The sequence below is a fragment of the Cygnus olor genome, chromosome 2 (genome assembly GCF_009769625.2).
Source record: "Cygnus olor isolate bCygOlo1 chromosome 2, bCygOlo1.pri.v2, whole genome shotgun sequence".
NCBI classification, from domain to species: domain Eukaryota; kingdom Metazoa; phylum Chordata; class Aves; order Anseriformes; family Anatidae; genus Cygnus; species Cygnus olor.
Window position 1 is genome coordinate 15,551,542 of NC_049170.1, and position 19,734 is coordinate 15,571,275.

General features: G+C 39.9%; 1 protein-coding gene across 6 annotated transcripts in view; it reads left to right on the plus strand.

Moving 5' to 3' along the window:
- Window positions 1–19,408, plus strand: part of NRP1 (neuropilin 1) — a 112,096-nt gene extending 92,688 nt beyond the window's left edge. For 3 of the 6 annotated variants that reach the window (XM_040550382.1, XM_040550384.1, XM_040550386.1), the window contains 6 exons: window positions 1,885–1,944; window positions 9,128–9,265; window positions 11,981–12,252; window positions 12,756–12,849; window positions 14,354–14,410; window positions 15,678–19,408. In XM_040550382.1, the coding sequence (XP_040406316.1) occupies window positions 1,885–1,944; window positions 9,128–9,265; window positions 11,981–12,252; window positions 12,756–12,849; window positions 14,354–14,410; window positions 15,678–15,967 (911 nt within the window). In that variant the 3' untranslated portion in view covers window positions 15,968–19,408. Of the gene's footprint in view, window positions 1–1,884; window positions 1,945–9,127; window positions 9,266–11,977; window positions 12,253–12,755; window positions 12,850–14,353; window positions 14,411–15,677 lie in introns of all 6 variants that reach the window. The other 3 variants (XM_040550381.1, XM_040550383.1, XM_040550385.1) reach the window with 1 other exon arrangement.
- Window positions 19,409–19,734: the final 326 nt, after the last annotated feature.

Here is a 19,734-nt window from a genome sequence, read left to right on the forward strand (position 1 = left end):
CTGTCACCGCTTTTCAAATCAGTGTTCCAGATGAATCTTATTCTTTATGAATAAGAGCCATGCAGGGAGTCTGATAAAATAGTCTGTATCATGTTAAGGTAGCTCAGGAAGCTTTCAATATTACTAAACGTATTTTTTTTATTTTTCTGCAAGCAAAGAGTTGGGTCAGAAAACCCTGGGGCTTCCTGCAAAGGCCTGCGCTCAGGGTTGTCTTGCAAGACCCAATAGGTAGAGACACATTTCAGATAGAGGCTGTGCGAGGGGAAGGAGACAGATCTATGCAGGCACCTTCCTCTTCATTTGTTCATAGTCTGTGTGCTTCAGGCAGCTCAGGACTGCATCCCACATATCCCTTAGGGAAGGGTTATTGAGCAGAAGAAACTCCCTCTGGCAATTTTTGCAGGCTGTGCTTAGGGAGCCATTTATAACCTCTAAGACAAGGGAACAGCTATCAGACTTCCTGAACACCAGCTTTCTGGGGAACTGAACCTTTTTCACTACTAAAATTGAAAATTACTACATTGCCCTTCTACCAAAGTGCAGACACTTGAGTATAATTTACTACACCACCTAGAAACCCTGGCCAGTGCATGCTCAATTGTGGACACTGCAGAAATTCTGTGTTTTACTTATGACGCTATATATAACACAAAAATGCACAGAAGTGATTTTACCAATAATTTCATTGCAAACATTCTTTTCTTCCTCCAAAATGCATAGAAGGAAAGTATGTAAATCTCACAGCCCATTAAGGCTAGCAGAGAAAGGCAGAGGGGTTTTATCAGTGCCTTCCCCTCTTCCATCCACTCCCAGTGCGAGCATGGTGCCTGCGTTCTCGCGGGTACGGCTGCTAGAGTCACTTCCCTGATGGTACTCGCACATATGTGAGTATCACAATGAAGCCTTCCTTGCAATTAACTGTAATTGTGCTGTAGGCCAGATTCCTTCCTGCTCTATTTGGACCCCATACAGAGCTGCTCTATTTGCGTGGCGTATAGCATTTCCCATCAGATCATTCTCACAAACATAAAGCTGATATAGCTCAGGCATTCATTCTCATTGGAAGTCATCATAGTCATCCTTTCTATAATGCTTTAAGTACTTGCTTGCTGGAGGAGAGAAAAGCCATTGACTGGTAATCAGCACCCCACTGCGCATTTATAATTGCGCTAATTTACTCTTTGTTTCCCTTATCAATATAAGGCTTACCTTAAAAAAGTCAAGTATTTTTAAAATTAGTGGGCTTAGGGAGAGGGCCGTGACCCCACTCACCTCTTTTTCAACTGCTTGAAGAAGAAGACAAAGGGAAAGTTCTTAATTCCTCCTGCTCTTTGAGACAGAAGTGAAACCTGCCTTTAGACGATAGCCAAAAGTTGGGCAATTCCCACACACCTCTCCTGTGAGCTGGGGCCACAGCGCAGCCGAGCAGCAAGGCACAGGGAGGACCCAGCACGTGGCAGGGACTGGAGGATCTCAGGTCTCTGATGTGGCAAGCATGTCATAGCTGAATGCACAGATGGGTGAGTGTTAGGAGGGGCTAGGAAGATCAGTCACTGATATTCCATGTGATTTTGAGCAAATCACTCTCTATAAAATGAGGACAGCCATAGGGACATGGTGAGGATTTATTAGTTGGTGTTTGCAAGGACTCCAAAGACAAAAAGCTTTATTTAATGACAAATACTAATTTTTTATTTTATTTCATTTTATTTTTTATAAAGGAAACCAGACCTTTAATGTCATATTTTCATGCTTAACATACTCAGTTACCTACATGTCTAGTAAAGGTGGTAATATTTCAGATTTATATATAGGATATTCCTGATGATTGCTGTGTCCTTTGTTGTGTCCCATGTATCATGACATGCATAATTTCTTTTCCAGGTGGTACTACAGTACTGAATACAGAAAAGCCAACAGTAATAGACAATACACTACAACCAGGTAAAAAGAAAAAAAAAAAACTTATTAAAAACGTAATAAATTCCATACCCAAATTTCATACCAGAGACAAAATAATGAATTGCAGCACTTCCTGACTCCCCATTCCCTAAAAGTCTCTGAAGTAAAGAAGCATCTGGTCTCTCAGCTCTGTACAGTAAATATTTTATTCCTTTCATCCACATGTAGACACAGCAGAGAACAAGATTTCCTTCTGCATCAGCAAATGCCAAATGCTGACAAAATTGAACTAACTTAATCACACAGTGCACTGTCTCTAAATGTGGCATGTCAGTAACACAAAGTGTGTTTGCAAACTCCAGGAAAACAAAAACAGAGCCACACAAGCCATTCACTATTTATATCCATGGTTTTACAAAACTAAGACAAGTAAAGTTTGCCAGTTTTCTCCACCAGGGAGCTGGCAGTTTTACAATATTGTTTTCTAGCAATTTTTCTCAAAATGGGGTTACATAAACTGCTACCATGAACTTGAAAAGGGAGAAAGAAGTTGTCACTGGCAGCAGGTCCTTTTTACTTAATCAATACAATGACTAGCAGCTTTTAAAATCCTTACTTTGCTCCTTCTGCAGCTTTCATAACATTTTTTAATATCCTGTACAATTTACTGGGAGTGGAAGAGAGGACATATTTGGGCAGAAAATCTGAGCCATAGAGACTGGGAACACCAGTTTAAAGCTCTGTGCATTACTGATTGCAGAGCGGTAAGGAGGTCAGTTTTCAGCTACTCCCATTTCCTCCATTAAGGTACAGTCAGGCACAGTCTTGCAAGTGATTTATTAACAGGGTGGGTAAGTGTTTATCATTGTTTCCTCAACTATGTGACACAAACCTCTTTTGCTTCAAGTAGAAGAAAGGTACTAATAATGCAAAAATTTCCTACAGGACACCAGTGGTGTCGAGCTGATAAAAAGATAGAGCTGGCTTCTCTCTGACATTGTTCCCCCCCTCGGCTTCTGCGTTCTGATATTGCAGAAGCAAATGCATTTACTGTCCCTAAAATTTGTCTCCAGGGCTGTACAGTTTGCTTGGTCAGCATATACTATTTCTAGCTCTGCCCTGCTGTATGAGTGGGGCAGATTGAGGGGTACCAGTGCCTTCGCAGGACACTTCTCTGTGCTGTTCTCCCTCAGCCAGCAATTCTCCCCCAACCCCAAAATTTAGGGTTGGGGAAGGGGAGGGAGGTATCGCAGCGGTTTTTGAGTAGAACATTTGGATTTTTCTGTCTGAAACGATCTTGTAGCTTTTTATTTGGCTGAAATGAAGGATTTATTTTACAGTTCTTTTGACTGTTTTCTTGCATTTAAACAAATGCTAATTGAAAATTCATAAAGTGTCTCCATGGTATGCAGTTTTCCTCGCTCCTCCACAGTGCCAGATGCAGTTACAGGTTGTGTTTAATCCCTTTGGCTTGGGTGGGACTCTCCAATAATAGATTGACTGTTTCTGCCAGAGATGAAGATATCCTCATTTTCTCTCCTTACTTCCCTCCTGCACCACCTTCGTTTACTGCATGATGAGCCAAGTTTTTTCTCTACTGAAGAAGTTTATGAGGTTCCCTTCAGAGCATGCCAATGCTACTTCCCTGCATTGTGTTGGTAGAAGCTGTTTCCTTCCGGGGAATAAGGAACAAGTTCACATCCCAAACTCCAGGCTCCCACATGGCAGCACATTACAAAGATCATAGATAGAGTTCAGTCAGATGCCAATAAATAAGGTTTCCCAAATCTGCAGTTTAAGACATAAAGGTTTCCAGCTGCTTCGTAATCCCTCACTGAAAACCAGCCAGAAAACTCCCCAAAAGGGGCAGCCAGAAATTCCCCTCAACATGGGGAAAGCCTTCTTGGCATGGCGGTGGTGCATCTCCCTCTATGGAGGGGGCACGGCTGGACCTCTTTGGCACAAGAAAGTGTGTCCGAGCTAGAGGCCATGCTGCAGGGAGCAAAAGCCTGCTACAGCAGCCACAAATAGCATAGTTTAAACTGGCCTTGAAGCTACAGGGCTGCTTGGGCTCCCCCTGGCCTCAGCTGGCCGAGGATCAGGGGATCAGCACACTCCAGCTCTTTCAGCTATTCTCAAGCTGAATGAGGTATCCATTTAACACACCAAGGACTGAACCTTCAGCTTCAGCCATAATTCCCCCTAAGGTTTACCTTAAGATGCTAATACACCTCGAGGCAAATGGTGACCTCCAAGCCAAAGAGCTATTGAGGAACAGCTGCAGGATGCAGGCTTCTGCGGGTAACCCTGCATGAGCTACACATGCCATTGCCAGCCACAACAGCTCATGTCACGGTGATTCAGGACATATTTCCCAGCCCTCTCAGTACCAGCTCCTGGCGTGGCACAGGTACTTCTGCAATAATACGTGCTAACAGCTACGTTGCTGTCCACCTGCCTGCACTCATGCCTGCAAACACCCCTAATCTTGTTATCCCAGACTAACACACTTGTGTGTGTCAAAGCCTGAGATTATCCTATTCCCGCCAGCTTTCATACACTATGGAAACAGTTAAGTGCAAATAGCTGGAAAGCCTTGTGTATAAACAAGCTTTCCATCAAAGAGACTTTTGCAGTTCATTTCAAGGGGACTGAATTGTAAGAAAATAAAAAAGAATCATGATTTCAAACTGCTAAAAATGTTTAAAGCTTTGATTTTTTTTTTTAAGAGAAGTAAACTAGAACTGTTATTTTATGAACCTCAAAGGAAACCTCAAGTGAGTAGGTTAAGACAGGACAGATACAAAAGGATACTTTGCTCCTCAGACTTAAAAAGGTGCCTTTAGCAAACCTGTCCATCAACATAAATACCTTTCAGGCCTCAGTCCTACGACTCACCAACATCTAGCCTTTTTGAACACATCTCTTTTAAGTCCACAGAAATATCTGAAACTCTTGACTCTTAGCTATTTACATCCAGAGCAAGCAGTTCATTTACATTATGTACTCTCAGAATGTAAGCTCAGTCCTTTGTAAAGCAGTGTTCAAGAAGTAACTTATCTTGTTTTTCATCCATGTAAGAGGTATTTCAGGAAAATATAAATAAGAAATCCTGAGGTTAAAATCTACACAAAGAAATAATTTAAAGGTAGAATAGGTCTGATCCTCATTTATGGCAGGACAACTTTGCATCAATAAAGGGATGTAAAGGGATATTAAAGCACTTAAATTAAAATTTACTATCACTTAAGGTAATTCTATGCCACCAGTATAAGCAGTATAAAAAGGTGAAATGCAAATAAGAATCAGACCCAATATACTACTTTGAAGTGGTCCAAATTATGTTTGTAATTTCTCATTTTAATGTTGATGTACCCTTTGGCAAGAGCATCCTATAGAGAATTTTCATAGCATTTTTAATGCCATCATGCTCTTTCTTGCCTCTTGTCAGAAGAGTTATAAAAATATGTCAAAGTCTGTGGGCCGCAAAAGATTAATGGACTTGCAAGAAACTCACTCAACTAGATTTTCAAATGACTTTCTTGTTCGTGTGCAGTAATGGTTCCAGCTGTGAGCAAGATGTGGTCAAGAAGTACAGCTGTTGGTTATTCTTTGAGAGGATAAATCTGTTTTAATTCAGTATCACGTACCCTACATTTTCAAAAAGACATATGGGATTTCGTCACACCTCCCTCTCAGATTCTCATCTGAAGTGGTGCTATTTAGTTACATAATAGCGGGTTTTCTTCATCCTCTCAATAGGCACAAACCCCAAGATCAATCACCTCTTGGCAAGGGAATTATCTTAGCAGGGGAATGGGTCAGCGCTGCAAAGGGAGCTCACCAAATGCTACTCGTCCTTCCTTCCTCTCTACTTTCCTTCCTTCCCCAAGAGCTGCCAAGCTATAGTTCAAGGACAAAGAAGAGGACAGATTGCCTGTAGATTACTGTGAGCTACTATATCAGCCCCCTGGGACCTTTAATAGAAGAATTGAACTATTATGTCTTTTGCTGGGACAGTCCTCCTGTCCATACGACTAATGAACCTATCCTGATGCTACAAGTGTCTGTTATTAATTGGCTAGCAGGTCTATTTTTTCTTTTTATGCGTCCCTGGGAGAAGTATTGGAAGAGACTTAAGAACAGACAATAAGAGATGGCATGTTTAAGGAGCCCATAAAATGAGAGTACTCTGAAATGCCTTGCCTTTGACCTTCAGTTCCATTGCTGTGATTGTCTAAAGAACGCATTAACACGATCACTTCTGAGAAAACAGTAAAAAAAGAAAACAGCAAAAAGTAGCTGACTGAGAGCAGGTTACATGCCTAATCCTGCTCAATTTCAGGGGATTCTCATTAACTTCTGCATGAAAAAGAAGTTCATTTTTATGTTACTCTATGCTGTCTGTGAGACCAAAGCCAAGGAACACAGGCATAGCCAAAGCATATCAGACTTAGGCTCTTTGCCAGTTTACTGGCCTATATGTTTCAAATGAAAGTGTACAAAAATTCTTTATTAGATGGTGCTGTGAAATTTCGTCCTGCTTTGAAGCTCTCCTTCTAATCCCAGCGTTCAGAGCTTGCTTCAAACCATGAAGCAGAAGGCTCTTGTGACTCCCTGCATTTTAGAATTAACAATTAAATTTTGGATATTTTCCTCATCTATTTCAATGTCCAGTTTTCTTTGAATTGTGCTCAGCTTTAGCAGCATTCAAGGGAAGCAGTGTTGTTCACACTATATGAGAAGGTATTTCCTTTGATCAGTATTGAACTCCACTGGATGCCTCATAGTTTGTGGGCTATGAAATGGGGAAAACAGAACATTGTAATCTTCTTTCTTCTTCACCCATTTATATATTTCTCCTGTGTCCTCTGCTATTTATTTTTATTCAGAGTTGAACAATCCTTGTCCTATCAGTCTCTTTGTGCTATATGCTTATTTATGCTGTTACATCTTCAAATATATGTGATCTCTCTACCACTGTTCTCCTTTCTTGTGGTTTGAATACCACGCAGGCTATCACAAGCTTTGCATGATATAATCCTTTGGGATTAATAAAATTAATTTTGTTTTAGGTTTTCTAGGGCCTTTTTTAAAGTTCTCTCTAGGCCTCCTTGACAATGAAAGGATATTTTTCACAAACTTAAAACCCTTTAATTCATTTCAATGTCACTCTGTTTCTTTAAAAAAAATTCCCCTTGATTTTCAGATGTCCCCTTTGGGACAAGATCTCTTTGATCATGGTCCCATTGTCTAGGAAAGGAAAAAAAAAAACATATACTGAAGTAAGAAACATAATGGATTGCCTTTCTGTATCCATGTGTGCACAGGCTGAGTTCTGCTTCTTCAACGTTGTGAGCCCAAAGACAGATTGTTCACCATGATCTTCCCCTTTCCTAGAAAGGGCTGGGGTCTGCCGGGAAACACGTTTTCTCCACATTGAATTCCTGCAACAGACAGTATCTGTTTAATTCACTTGTTCCCAGTTAGGATGCCGCATCCGTGACAATGTCGGGTAGACCCCTCTGGAGGCCGGCAGGAGGGCGGGGGCGGCGGGCGGGATGGGGCAGATGAAAGGCAGGAGAAGAGACAGGGCTCAGTGCTGAGCTGCCGTAGCAGAAGGGATGGATGGGATCTGCCATGCACCCAGACCTCTCTGCTGACAGAAGGGCATTTTGGGGGGCCCAGAGGGGAGAGGGCACCGTGGCTGCCATGCAGGAGTACGGTGAGTTGAGTTAAAACTTTGTCTGGGAGCGAGGTCTCACTGAACAAGGACACAGCGGGCAAGGAGAGAGTGATAGATGAACCCCTTTTGTATCTGTCCTGTCTTAACCTACTCACTTGAGGTTTCCTTTGAGGTTCATAAAATAACAGTTCTAGTTTACTTCCTATTAAAATCTGGCTTGTGAGTTCAAAAGCCTTTCCAGTCTTCCCTGGGCTGCTCACTGTGTGGAGAAGGTCTTTGCCTCTTCAGACTGGAGGAGATCCACCTCAGAGGTCTGCCCGGCTGCAGGTCCCAGCACACTTCCCACATTTCTCCATATTTTCCCACAATAAACAAAAGACATTCTAAGTTTTACATTACCTCTCTCTCTCTCTTTTTTTTTTATTATTAATTTTTATTTTTAAGTAATGGGAGAGATAGCAAAAGAACACAATTGTTCCCCCAGAGCTGATAGTGATGGGAGCACAGAGTCCTTTGTTCTCAGTTTATATTTGCACAAAGCATCTCGTTAAATTAAACCTAAGTTTTTTCCTTTAATAAGGCGTGAGTCATGTCTGAGAAAAGACTTCAGAATTTGGTCACATTGCTTTAGAAAGAGTATTGCTCTAGTGGGAGTTGCCATTGCTCAAGGTGAGGTAAAAGTTCATACCAGTGGGGTAGAAATCAAAAGCCCAAAAGATTTCAAACTGGTTCTGAAAATAAGAAATACAAGGGATTTATGTGCTATCTTTGTATAATATTCCCATCCAAATTCCAAGTTGTATTGAATAAAATAAGCTACTAGGTATTAAACCTTTGGGCAGAATTGAAGAGAAGCTGAAAACAAGATATGATCTCATCCTGACCATAATACCAGACTTCCCTTGTTTTACGTGGAGCTTGTTTTGAAGCTTATTTTCAGTTCACTTGGCAATCAGCCACATTTGTCCCTTTTCTGTCTCAATTTGTCCATTTCAATGCTGCCATCTTGTGGGCCTACTTGTCTGGAAGATGCTGAAATACTGTTTCACACTGAAGCCACGTATTATACGTTTCACCAGAAATCCTTTATGGACAAGAACATTTCACTAGTATTCCTGACTTCTCTTATTTTTATCCAAATCTTATTGTGATTTGTTGCACAGTTATGGTGCAAATGTATATTAACAACCAGTGAATATATCTGATAAGCCAGAGCTTTCTTTTTGAGTCATATATATTACAACAGAGTTATCAGACAATGTCTATCAGACAATGTGGGCAAATCAGAAGAATTAATCTAACGACATAATGTCACAAAATATGGTTCATAAAGAGACAAAAACCAGGTATATCATTTACTAGACATAGCCATTCTTCATCTTTTTCCTAGAAGGGCTGCTCTTGTTATGGCTTCTCAGACTTTCAAGTGGGAATGGCTCCCTTAAATATCAAATAAATACAATTGGTTCTGAAATGCAAAATCTGAATAACGCAATTAATAATCATATTTCCTTCCTTCTTTTCTCTCTTTTCCTGCAGAGTTGCCAATATACAACTTCAACTGTGGGTTTGGCTGGGGATCTCACAAGACTTTGTGCCACTGGGAACATGACAACCAGGTGGATTTGAAGTGGGCAATTCTGACCAGCAAAACTGGGCCAATTCAAGACCACACAGGTAATCATGAGTTCATGATTTAGGCATTTTACACAGGAAGAAGTTGTTCTGTTTTATACCAAGATGCCTTCCAAAACCACAGGAGCGTGAGTTATACCTAAAATATGTATTATGGGAAAGATAAGTCTGGGCAAACTGATCCGTAATGTGTAGACACAACTGATCATAATTGTCCCTTCTGTTGGGGAATAAAGATCATTTATGGTCAGGAATTGAAGATATTCCCTCCTTCTGACTAGCCTTTGGATAACTGCCATCCAGGGTAGGGGGGAAAAAGAAAAAAAAAAAAAAAGAATAGCCAAATATTCTGCAAATATAACTTACCAAATGATACTGTCCTGAACAAACCTCATGAACTATTCCTGTTTATAGTTACTGTCTGCTACAGAAAGGTGTTGCAAGTAAAACTTCCCCAATGGACTTGTTTCGATGTCCTCCTCCTCTCCAACAGGAGCTGGCGATTGCAGTGATCCTTTTGCTCACACAGAGTTTTTCCAGAATTATTACCCTGGGAAATAGATTGGTTGGTTTTGTAGTATCTAACTCATGGCTCTGCATAATTAGGCAATAAATATGCTGCTGGCTAGTGGAGAAGGGAAGGCAGTGTGTGACCTGCACAGTCTCTCACTTCAGTGTTCTCTCTTGCATACGTGCAGATTAATCAAATGTGTTAGAGATGAACCCCCCCTTCCCACTTCTGCAACCCCTTTGCCTAATGAGAATGACAAGGAAATTAGACAAAATTGGACTTTTTAAATTCTGAGACATTTTCAATTGAATCTTAAGACAAGTACAGTAGTTTCAGGGAAAGAAAAAAAAAAAGAAACTTATAATACTTTGACTATAAATGGCATTGTACAAATAAATGGCATCAAATTAACTAAATGCAGTTAGCTGAAGTGAAGGCTGTAATGGTGGAAAAATTGATGTAAAGTAAAGTGAAATGGCTCAGTAGGATCTGACATTGAAAGGAGGTTAAAAGCTATGTTAGCCAGAGACTGACAAAATCTAAAAGGCATGCATAAGTAAAGCTCTAATTAAGACAATGAAGACAGAGTTCCTGACCCAGCACTGCAATAATATTCTGGAAATGAGAGCTATCTGCACTTTGCCACCAAGGATTATAGAGAGACTGAACCTGTCTTCAATCAAGAGATGAAGAAATGATATTTTTCAAATGAGATTTTGTTGTTTCTGCTGGGCCCTGCTAGTGCAGAAGGCTTATCCATTCCATCAACTGTAACTTCAATAAGTCTTCCAGGCAGCTCCTTTCGCTCCTTGCTACACTCACTTTCAATATTGTCCAGAATTTTCCTTCATCTCCAAGGGCACCTTCACCTGCCAGGTTTGCCATCTGGGCGGGGTGAGTGTGAACGCAGACCACAAGCAGTCTGAATGGCACTGCCATCCTAACCATGCCCCTCAGTGTGGCCATTAACCACCAAAGCCACCTTGCACATTGGCAGAACAGCAATGAGCAATCCCCAGGTATATCTTGCTCTCAGCTTTACTTGTATAAAGCTGAAGAAACTCCACATAAGTGATATTCAACAACAATTGCTTTATGACAGCAGAATATTCTATACACCACTTCAAAATGTACGTTATGATTAATTTTGGCCAGTTAGGTCGTCTGGGATGACATCCTAATGCTGTGATTATTTTCCTTTTTCCCTCCCTTTGGATTTCCCTATCACCATTCTTTGATGAGATTTGCACACGTGTTGTGCTGCTCTCTACACAGAAGCAAAGTTGGAAAGAACATATAGGCAAATAACATATGCCAGTAAATGCTGTTTCCATCCTGTTACGTGACTATATAATGTATGCAATTTACTCACCCACAACAGGTGAACTTTGTATTTTTCTACCCTAATCCTCTGCAAATAGGCTGTTCAACAGCTGACTGAAATGGCGGCTTGGCTAGTGCAAATCACAAGCACTTCACTGTAGTCAGTATCTCACTTAGCATTTTGTTACCAAATTACATTCCCCCCTGCTTCCCTCCCAGTGTGATTAAACAAGTGATTTTCAAAGTTAAGGGGATCCAGTGTTCAGATTTCAACATGTATAGATCCATTCTGCTCTTCAGAAAATACCAACCATAATCTTAATCTTCTGGAAAATGGCTCACAAAAATACGGAGCCCAATATATTATTGCCAAAATCAAATGGAATATCTCTGGCACCATTTGTGACAACAGTATAACTTGATTTAGGAACACTGTTTAGATTTCAGTTCCTGATCTCAGACCGTAGCTGCTCACAGCTATCTTCTTCTCCAGTGCTCTTCCCATTCTGACCTTGCCTTCTCAAACACAGACTAAACAGAGATTAAAATAGCTCTTTGCACAATCAGTGTGGAGCAGGCCCAAGGGATTTCTGCCAAGCCTGCTGCACAAGGACTGGCTCTCCTCAAGAGGTGCCCACTGACTAGTGCAGCATACGTTGTCACACTGAACATGCTCTTGCCTCCTTTCCTGAGCAATTCTTGGCACAGGCCATCCTGGTGAGCAGCGCAGGAGACAATGGCCAGCAGATATAAACTCTCCTTGGAGCACGTGTGCTTCCCCAGAGCTCCCAGAGCACCGCCCTCAGCTGTGAGACTTGGCAGGAAGCAATGTGAGCAGGGGTGGCTGAGGCTGGGGTTTATTAGGTGAACAAATAAAATGACATTTGGTCACTATTTCTAACGCAGTCCTTCTGTCACAGCAGGAGATGGCAACTTCATTTACTCGCAAGCTGACGAAAGCCAGAAAGGCAAAGTTGCCCGGCTGCTGAGCCCCGTGATTTACTCACAGAACTCTGCCCACTGCATGACCTTCTGGTACCATATGTCCGGCCCGCACGTCGGCACCCTGAAGATCAAGCTGCGGTACCAAAAGCCAGATGAATACGACCAGGTGCTGTGGACCCTAAGCGGGCACCAGGCAAACTGCTGGAAGGAGGGACGTGTTCTTCTGCACAAGTCTGTGAAACACTACCAGGTGAGTGTGGCCATCGTTCGCTACGCTGACAGAGATGATGCCATGGAGACCTTGCTGGTCATGTTTTATACGCTTTAGCAGAAAATGTCACTGGAGGATTTATGTAGACAGGTTTATACCTACAGATGAGGTGCTGCTGCTGTGACAGTAATAGTAGTGGCATATTTCATGGTATCTCAGATGACAGTGATACAAGCAATTTGTTATAGAAGGCCAAATAAATACATTAGAAATCATTTCTCATCTGTCACAAAACTGCATCCTTGCCACAGTTTTGCTGCTGATGTAGAAGACTTCAGTGAAGTTATGACATTATATACATTCACATTTGCATGTGTAAGTTCAGAAAGGCTTACAGTGCTGACTGACAGGCCACAATCAAAATATACGTAATATGGCATTGTGACAACTGGAGACGTGTGTTAACAGCTAATTAAAATTTCCTGAATGCTTCAATTGTGTGTTAACATGAAAACAATGTGAAAATTATCTTATTTTTCTAGGTGGTTATAGAGGGAGAAATTGGAAAAGGAAATGGAGGAATTGCTGTGGATGACATTAATATTGACAATCACGTAGCACAAGAGGATTGCAGAAGTAAGTACAAATAGGAAGAACGTATCGATATCTCATCCAAAATATGATTTAATTAGGTAGCTGGTTGGGGGTTTTTGGTTTTGGTTGTTTTTCTTTGTTTCTTTTTCTGTTTGTTTGCTTTTTGTGTGAGAAAGCGACACATAATTACTGCCTATATCGGAAACTTTGCACTGAAAACACCCTGATTTGGCCCATAGCTTAATTCATAGGCTGACCTCAGTGCTGCAGTGATGCTGTCTTTTGGTTCAGAACTGGCACCCTACTGATGGGTCACAGCACGTTCACATCCTCACATCTCTCCCTGTATTTTTATTGATGTACTCTTAAAATTATTCTGCTTTTCCTAATGCTCTTACCTGACTTAAGTACTGCTCAAAATTCCAATTTAATTTCTTCACCCTTTTTAGATCATTTACCACTTGAAAACTATCCTAGGTTTTTTAAAGCACTGTATCAAACCCGCATTGGATGTGCAAGCATGGTGCAATGGCCCCTGCCCTGTCCTCTGCTGTTCTGCAGCTCTGAGGTTGCTGTGACTCGTTTGCTATAGTCACCAGCTCCCAGACATATATCACTGAGTAATGTTAGATCATGGCCTGTTCCACATCTGAGCCAAGCTATTCTTGAGCCACTATTTCAGAGGTTTTATTTCTGGCCAGTCTTGAGTTATTCCAGTCACTGCTGATCATATCTGCATTGCATACTGCATGTAATTTGGCAGCAGCACCCGCAGATAAACACAAGAAACTGAATCCTGTCCTTCACGATGGAGATTAAGCAATGACTTTCACATAGGAGAGGAAATAGAACTGAGAAGCGTCGGCATCAGAAATATAAACTTACGCCATCTGAGTTGGCAGCACAACTGAGAATAATAATAGAGGGTGTTCCTCACCCTTTGTGGCTAACAGCCATTTGGGGATAACATGACAGGCTTCCACTACATGGTAATTTCATTGCCAAATAAGAAGACTGTACAGTCTCTTCATGGTGCAGTCCATCTCCTGGGGTTCATCCTAGGCCACCAGAGTGACTGTTACCAGGAAAGAGAGGCAGGGCACGGTGCCTGATCTTTCTGTGGTGTCCTCCTTTTAGGAGCCAAAGCCAAAAGCTCAGTCTGCAGCCCAAACATGAGTGGTCTTGCTGCAGTCGGTGAAACTGTTCTTGTGATTAACTGTGCCTTCACTGATGAAGTGTTATGGAATTGGGCTCCAAAATTGTAAATACAATGAATGAGATGCTAATTTATCACACTGATTTCTCTTTCCTAGGCATGGAAAACCCCTGCTGATAACTCTAAAACTGTGCCAAGACTGGGTGGAGAGGAGTTTTTAAATCCTTTTTTCTCCATTAATTTTCAGAGCCCATCATAATGAACAGTTCTGTCAAGCTGACATAATGATGCTCTGACACAGAAAAATCTGCTATACCATTATTGCCAGCATGATAGTCAATCAGTGTTTGTAACCTTAATAATCAATGTCAATTCTCTTTGCTTCATTAGAATCAACTGATGTGGAGAATGAAATAGATGAAGAAGACCCAGAAAGTAATCAAACAGGTAAAAAATGTGTTATTGTTACAAGAACATGAATTTAAAAGTGTATTTTCATGTGAATTTTTGTATTCTATTTATCTATTTATTTATAGATTGGTTCTCTTAACTGCTTATAGTACTATGTTTTTTTATTTATCTAGATCAAATACTAAAAAAGCTTATACTTATACTAATGATTTCATATTTTCATTCTTCTATGCCACACAATCTTATAGATTTTCTATCATTTATAACTATCTCAAACATTTAAAATTATATTTTTATATATTTGTTACATTGCATACATCTATACGTACAGACACTATAGATCCATAATATTTTGTTATCTAGAAGGCATGCCCAAAGCTGAAGAAAAGCTATCATTATATCTTACAATTTATGCCTCATGCGGTGTCTAGGTAATTAGGCTCAAAACTCTTCAGGCTAATCATTTCTCAGACCTTGCTGAAAATGTCATTTTATGACCAGTCTACCAAAGCATTATCGTTTTCAATGATGATAGCTGTAAATGGATCATTAAATGGATCATAATTGTCATATTGTCCCAATAATAAAATATAGTCACATTTTTTCAGGCATAGAGCTTAGGTGTTTTTTTTTTTTCCTCTCTGTTACAGTCAGTGGGATTGTTATCATTGGTTTCAGTGAAAGCAGCATTTGTCCAGAAAGAGTTTTTTGCTTTTCCTGCAACAATTAGCAAAGTTTGTAAGTTTATTTTATGTCCTTAATAAACTCAAAGAGGTGAGGGAAAACGTTATGATACCCAGTGAATATTTACACAAGGGGGCAGAGTGCTCTGCTGTGTCAGTTCCGTCCCTGTTTGCATTTCAAGGTCCAATCCTGAAGTCAGTGAAGTGGAGATGGACTCAAACTCGGTGGAAATTCCTGATCAGTGTCTAAGACTATAAATAGTCACACTGAGCTGTATAATATTTATTTAACATTTTGGAGCTAAATACCATAGGCAAAATATAACCAAAAGGTCTGGTTATTCATTCCCAAGACTCCTATGTAAATCAAGACAGAGTCAGACCCCTACTATCATGTAGCAGATTCAATGGCTGAAGAACAGTATGAAGAAATCAACAACTATTTGGGCCACATTATAGTTTTCAGCTGTTTATGACTACCCTCCAGGAAGCTAGATTTTCAAATTATGTAGCAATTTATGCCAAAAACTTTATATTCTTTTTCTAAAATTCCAACTCATCAAACAAAGCTCTAACTCTAATCTGTTCTGAACATTTTGCAATTCTTTACTCCATTTCAGGGTTTACGCCTCGATATCATACAGATGAGGACTACGATGACAACATCTCCAGGAAACCAGGCAACGTCCTGAAAACCCTAGATCCAATCCTTATTACTATCATAGCCATGAGCGCACTTGGGGTGCTTTTAGGAGCCATCTGTGGAGTTGTCCTGTACTGTGCTTGTTGGCACAATGGGATGTCAGAGAGGAACTTGTCTGCACTGGAGAATTACAATTTTGAACTGGTCGATGGTGTAAAACTGAAGAAAGACAAACTAAACACACAGAATTCTTACTCGGAAGCATGAAGGTATAAAGTGAGTGGAGAAGTTTCAGAAAATCAAGATGGAAGGACATAGCTCGGTCGTGCTGGGGAACTGTTGATCTTCTTTTACTGTACAGGCTGAAAGTGCATTGATGACACTGAGCCAAGCTTTTCTCAGGAGCTTCAATGAGTGTGTAACCGATAAACATGGACACCAACCTGTGTTAACAATCTGAATCATGTACAGTCTGCTTTTTCTGTTGGTTTTATTTGAAATAATCAAATGCTGGTGTTGAGACCAAGTATGATTGACTTATAGTACATTTTGTCTTTCTTTCTCTCCCTTTCTTTTGTTTTCTGTTAATGGATAATTTTGTTTTACTGTGCAAAATCCAAGATGCTGTCACAAAATGTATTCAGTGGGGTCCTTTGGATGGACATGCTGTCTGTAGCTCAGTGCCCAGAAATTATTGGAGTAACAGCAATTTAGTGGACTCCTGCACCTGTATTTGTGTATAATTGCTCGTGTTGTGCATAGGCAAAGAAGGTTTAGGATGTTTTTGAAAGTACTGCTGCATCAGTACCAATATAGTGTGTCAGCTCTGTTTACGAAGCAATACAGTCAAATTTTATTGATGTTTTTCAGTGTTGTACTAAATTTTGTGCTTGTGAACTCCATAAAAGAGTATGTGCCATCATCAGACACAACTGGTAACTGAGTGTACTGCCTAAAATCTAAACAAAAAAAGTCCTTGGCACTGGCTAGTGTATGTCCTCTCAAGTGCCTTTTTGTTTGTACTGCTTCTCATTGTGTTAACATTGACTACAGCTCTGCTTCTCTCCAGTTGCGCCCTTGTCTTTAATCATATACTGATGGCTCACTGACTAAAAGAAAAGTATATTTTAGGGTAAGAAAGTAGCCTAAGGAAGGCAAGGGCTAATCAGATTTGACCACCTGGCTCGATTGTTCTGCTTTCTGTATTTCAACTTCATGTCTCTTGACCCTTTTGTATAAAGCTGCAATATCCCCTTTTATTGTTCTTTCATATAGAATGTATTTTCAACTGTAAAATCTCTCTCCCTTTTTCTTCTCATTCTCTCTTTCTCTCTCTGAGTAGATTGCATAAACATTTGCCATTGCCAAGGAAAGAAAACTGCAGCTTTAACTTGTTGGTAATGGCAAAGGATTTTATTAGAGTTTGTGTTAAAAAAATAAGGGAAAATTCTTAACTTTACCCTCCAAAGTCGAACTTTGGGTTTCTTCTTAACAGCATAAAGTGACAGTATCTTTTTTCCTGAAGTCATGAAACACATCTTTTATCCTGAACAACTTGCCTGTTAATTACACTAGGGAAAATGAATCCCTCACTGAAACAATTGCCTTTAAAATGAGAAACTTTCCTCCTGCCACTACCTGAATCAGACTTCTGTTCTCTCAGTAAACCTGTATTTTCATGCTAATCAATGCTAATTGGGCTTGCACATGGGTACTGAGGGCAGAATAAAATCCCACAGTGCATGTAGGGGATGTTCGTACCATTCTGTTATATCTGACTGGCATCTCATACCACGAGGTTTCTGTTTGACCAGAAGTGCATATAGTGGTAGATTCAGTGAGCTGAGATAATTTAAGCTGTCAGGAAAATGTGCTCAACAATTATGTGGCAATTTTTTAATATTTAGGGACAAATATTATTGGACAAATAATATCCAACAGCTTATGCAGCTGGTCCAGAAGGGTAAAAAGAAACAAGTATGTTGTGCTCAGGAGAGCACAGGAGGAGGTGAGGGGGCAGAGGGTTTCTCCCCTCCTACCACTGTGAGGGCAGCCCCAGGCCATCTGCAGTGACCTCCACTACACAGCTGGAGCTGGGGAGCTTCAGCCAATGCAAACCTGGTGGAAGGAGTGTCCTGCAAAGTCCTGAACTCCTTCCTCACTGAATTCCCTCCATAGAGCCAGGGAAGTGATGGTGACTTTTGGAGTTAGTCCTTTCCAAAACTGATTTTGTAGTAGAGCAATGAAGTATCCTGCCCAGGGTTAGGACTACAGAAGGACTAATTCACCATTGAATTACTACAGCAACAGAATACACCCCTATTTCTCAATTAAATGTTTTGAAGCATATCTACCAACGTAAACAATGCTAATCATAAAACAGAAACTAATCACAAAACAGAAAATCCTGTGGAAACCAGTAACCCAGAAATTGAAGAAGAGGGAGGGAGACTAAAGGTTAAAAATATGAGGTAGGTAGTTGAAAATATTTTAGAGGAAGACTCAATAGAAAAAACAGTGGACAGTTGCAACTTCAAAGAACTCCTAAAGCAGAGACTATAGTGAATATTCAAACACACACTTCAGGTCTTCATACCTTTGCCTAAATTGTAAGAATTACCTCCCCAGGCTCTAGACCTTGGGTCATCCAGAAGGTGAGACGGAGCACCTAAGGCCTGAAAATTAAGCCCAAAATTTAGACCATGAAATGGCCCCAGTGACAAGCTCACTTTGGCAGAGGCAGAATTTTCATTTATATCTTACAGTGTAAGTTGACCATCATGGTATCGCAGCAGCTAGTTAATTAACCCAAAGAAAATGGATTTTTCAAAACTATTTTCAGCATACCACCATGTGATTCAGTTTTGTTAGGATCTGCTCTCCTTAGCTCAAAACACTTCTAGTCCACTAGCCTGAGAGTTACATTTATGTATTGCCTTGAAGAGAAAATCCCACTGGGGAGCCCAGATGCAAAACTTTTTGAAATATTCCCATGGATTTCAATAGATTCTGGACCAGCTCTTGGTCTTGGTCTGTTTGAAGAGTAAAGCTGGTGGTTGGTTTTTTGTTTTTCTGTAATATTTTAACATACTGAGAATGGTAAACATAAAAAGAATTGTATCTCCTTTGTGGTCTTCAGACCTTACTATGATAATGAGGATCTAGCACTGAAGATTTGATTTCTCTGAAGGTAATAGAATGAAAGTTGCCCTTCAAAAAAGGAAAAATGATACTGCAACTTTACATTGAAAAGTATCTTGCACTGATAAATATATTTAAAAAAAATTATATGTTTATAAAGTTATTAATTTGTAAAGGCAGTGTTACAAAATGTTCAGTTTATATTGTTTTAGATTGTTTCATAATTTTTAAAGTGTAAAATAACATATTTTTTTCTTTATTGAAAAACTATAAAAATCTTCTGTAGTAAAATGATTTCATTTTACTGGTATATTATTGCTTCATGTTTTGTACCATCATAAAACTTTGTGCAAATTTTTTTTACAGAAATTTTTATTTTCTATGACAATATGACACTTGTAAATTGTTGTTTCAAAATGAACAGCGAAGCCTTAACTTTAAATGACATTTGTATTCTCAGACGCTGAGTAGCATAAAAAAAAAAAATCACATAGAACTGAACTGTAACTTAAATTTCCAAACTATGACTACTACATTCCAAAGAAACAGTTGAATTAAACATTTTCATAAAATATCCCATACCTGATGTATTTTATTATACTAAAATGGATTTATTAAATGTCTGTTTTTCTTTATCTTGCAACAAGCACAATGTTTTAATCATGGCTACACTTGTTCGAAGGCAATTAGTTAGAATAAAAGTTAGGGTATATCTTGCTAGCTTTAGGTATTTACTGAACGTTTCTAAACTTAAGTTTCTCATCTAATCTGGTTGTCTCAACTGTCCTTATGCACAATGGACAGACACCTGGGTAGGACAGTTCATTGTTTAGGGTGGTTTTAGCAGCATGGTTTTAATACTAAGCACTTTGCACATTAAAATTTGTCAAATC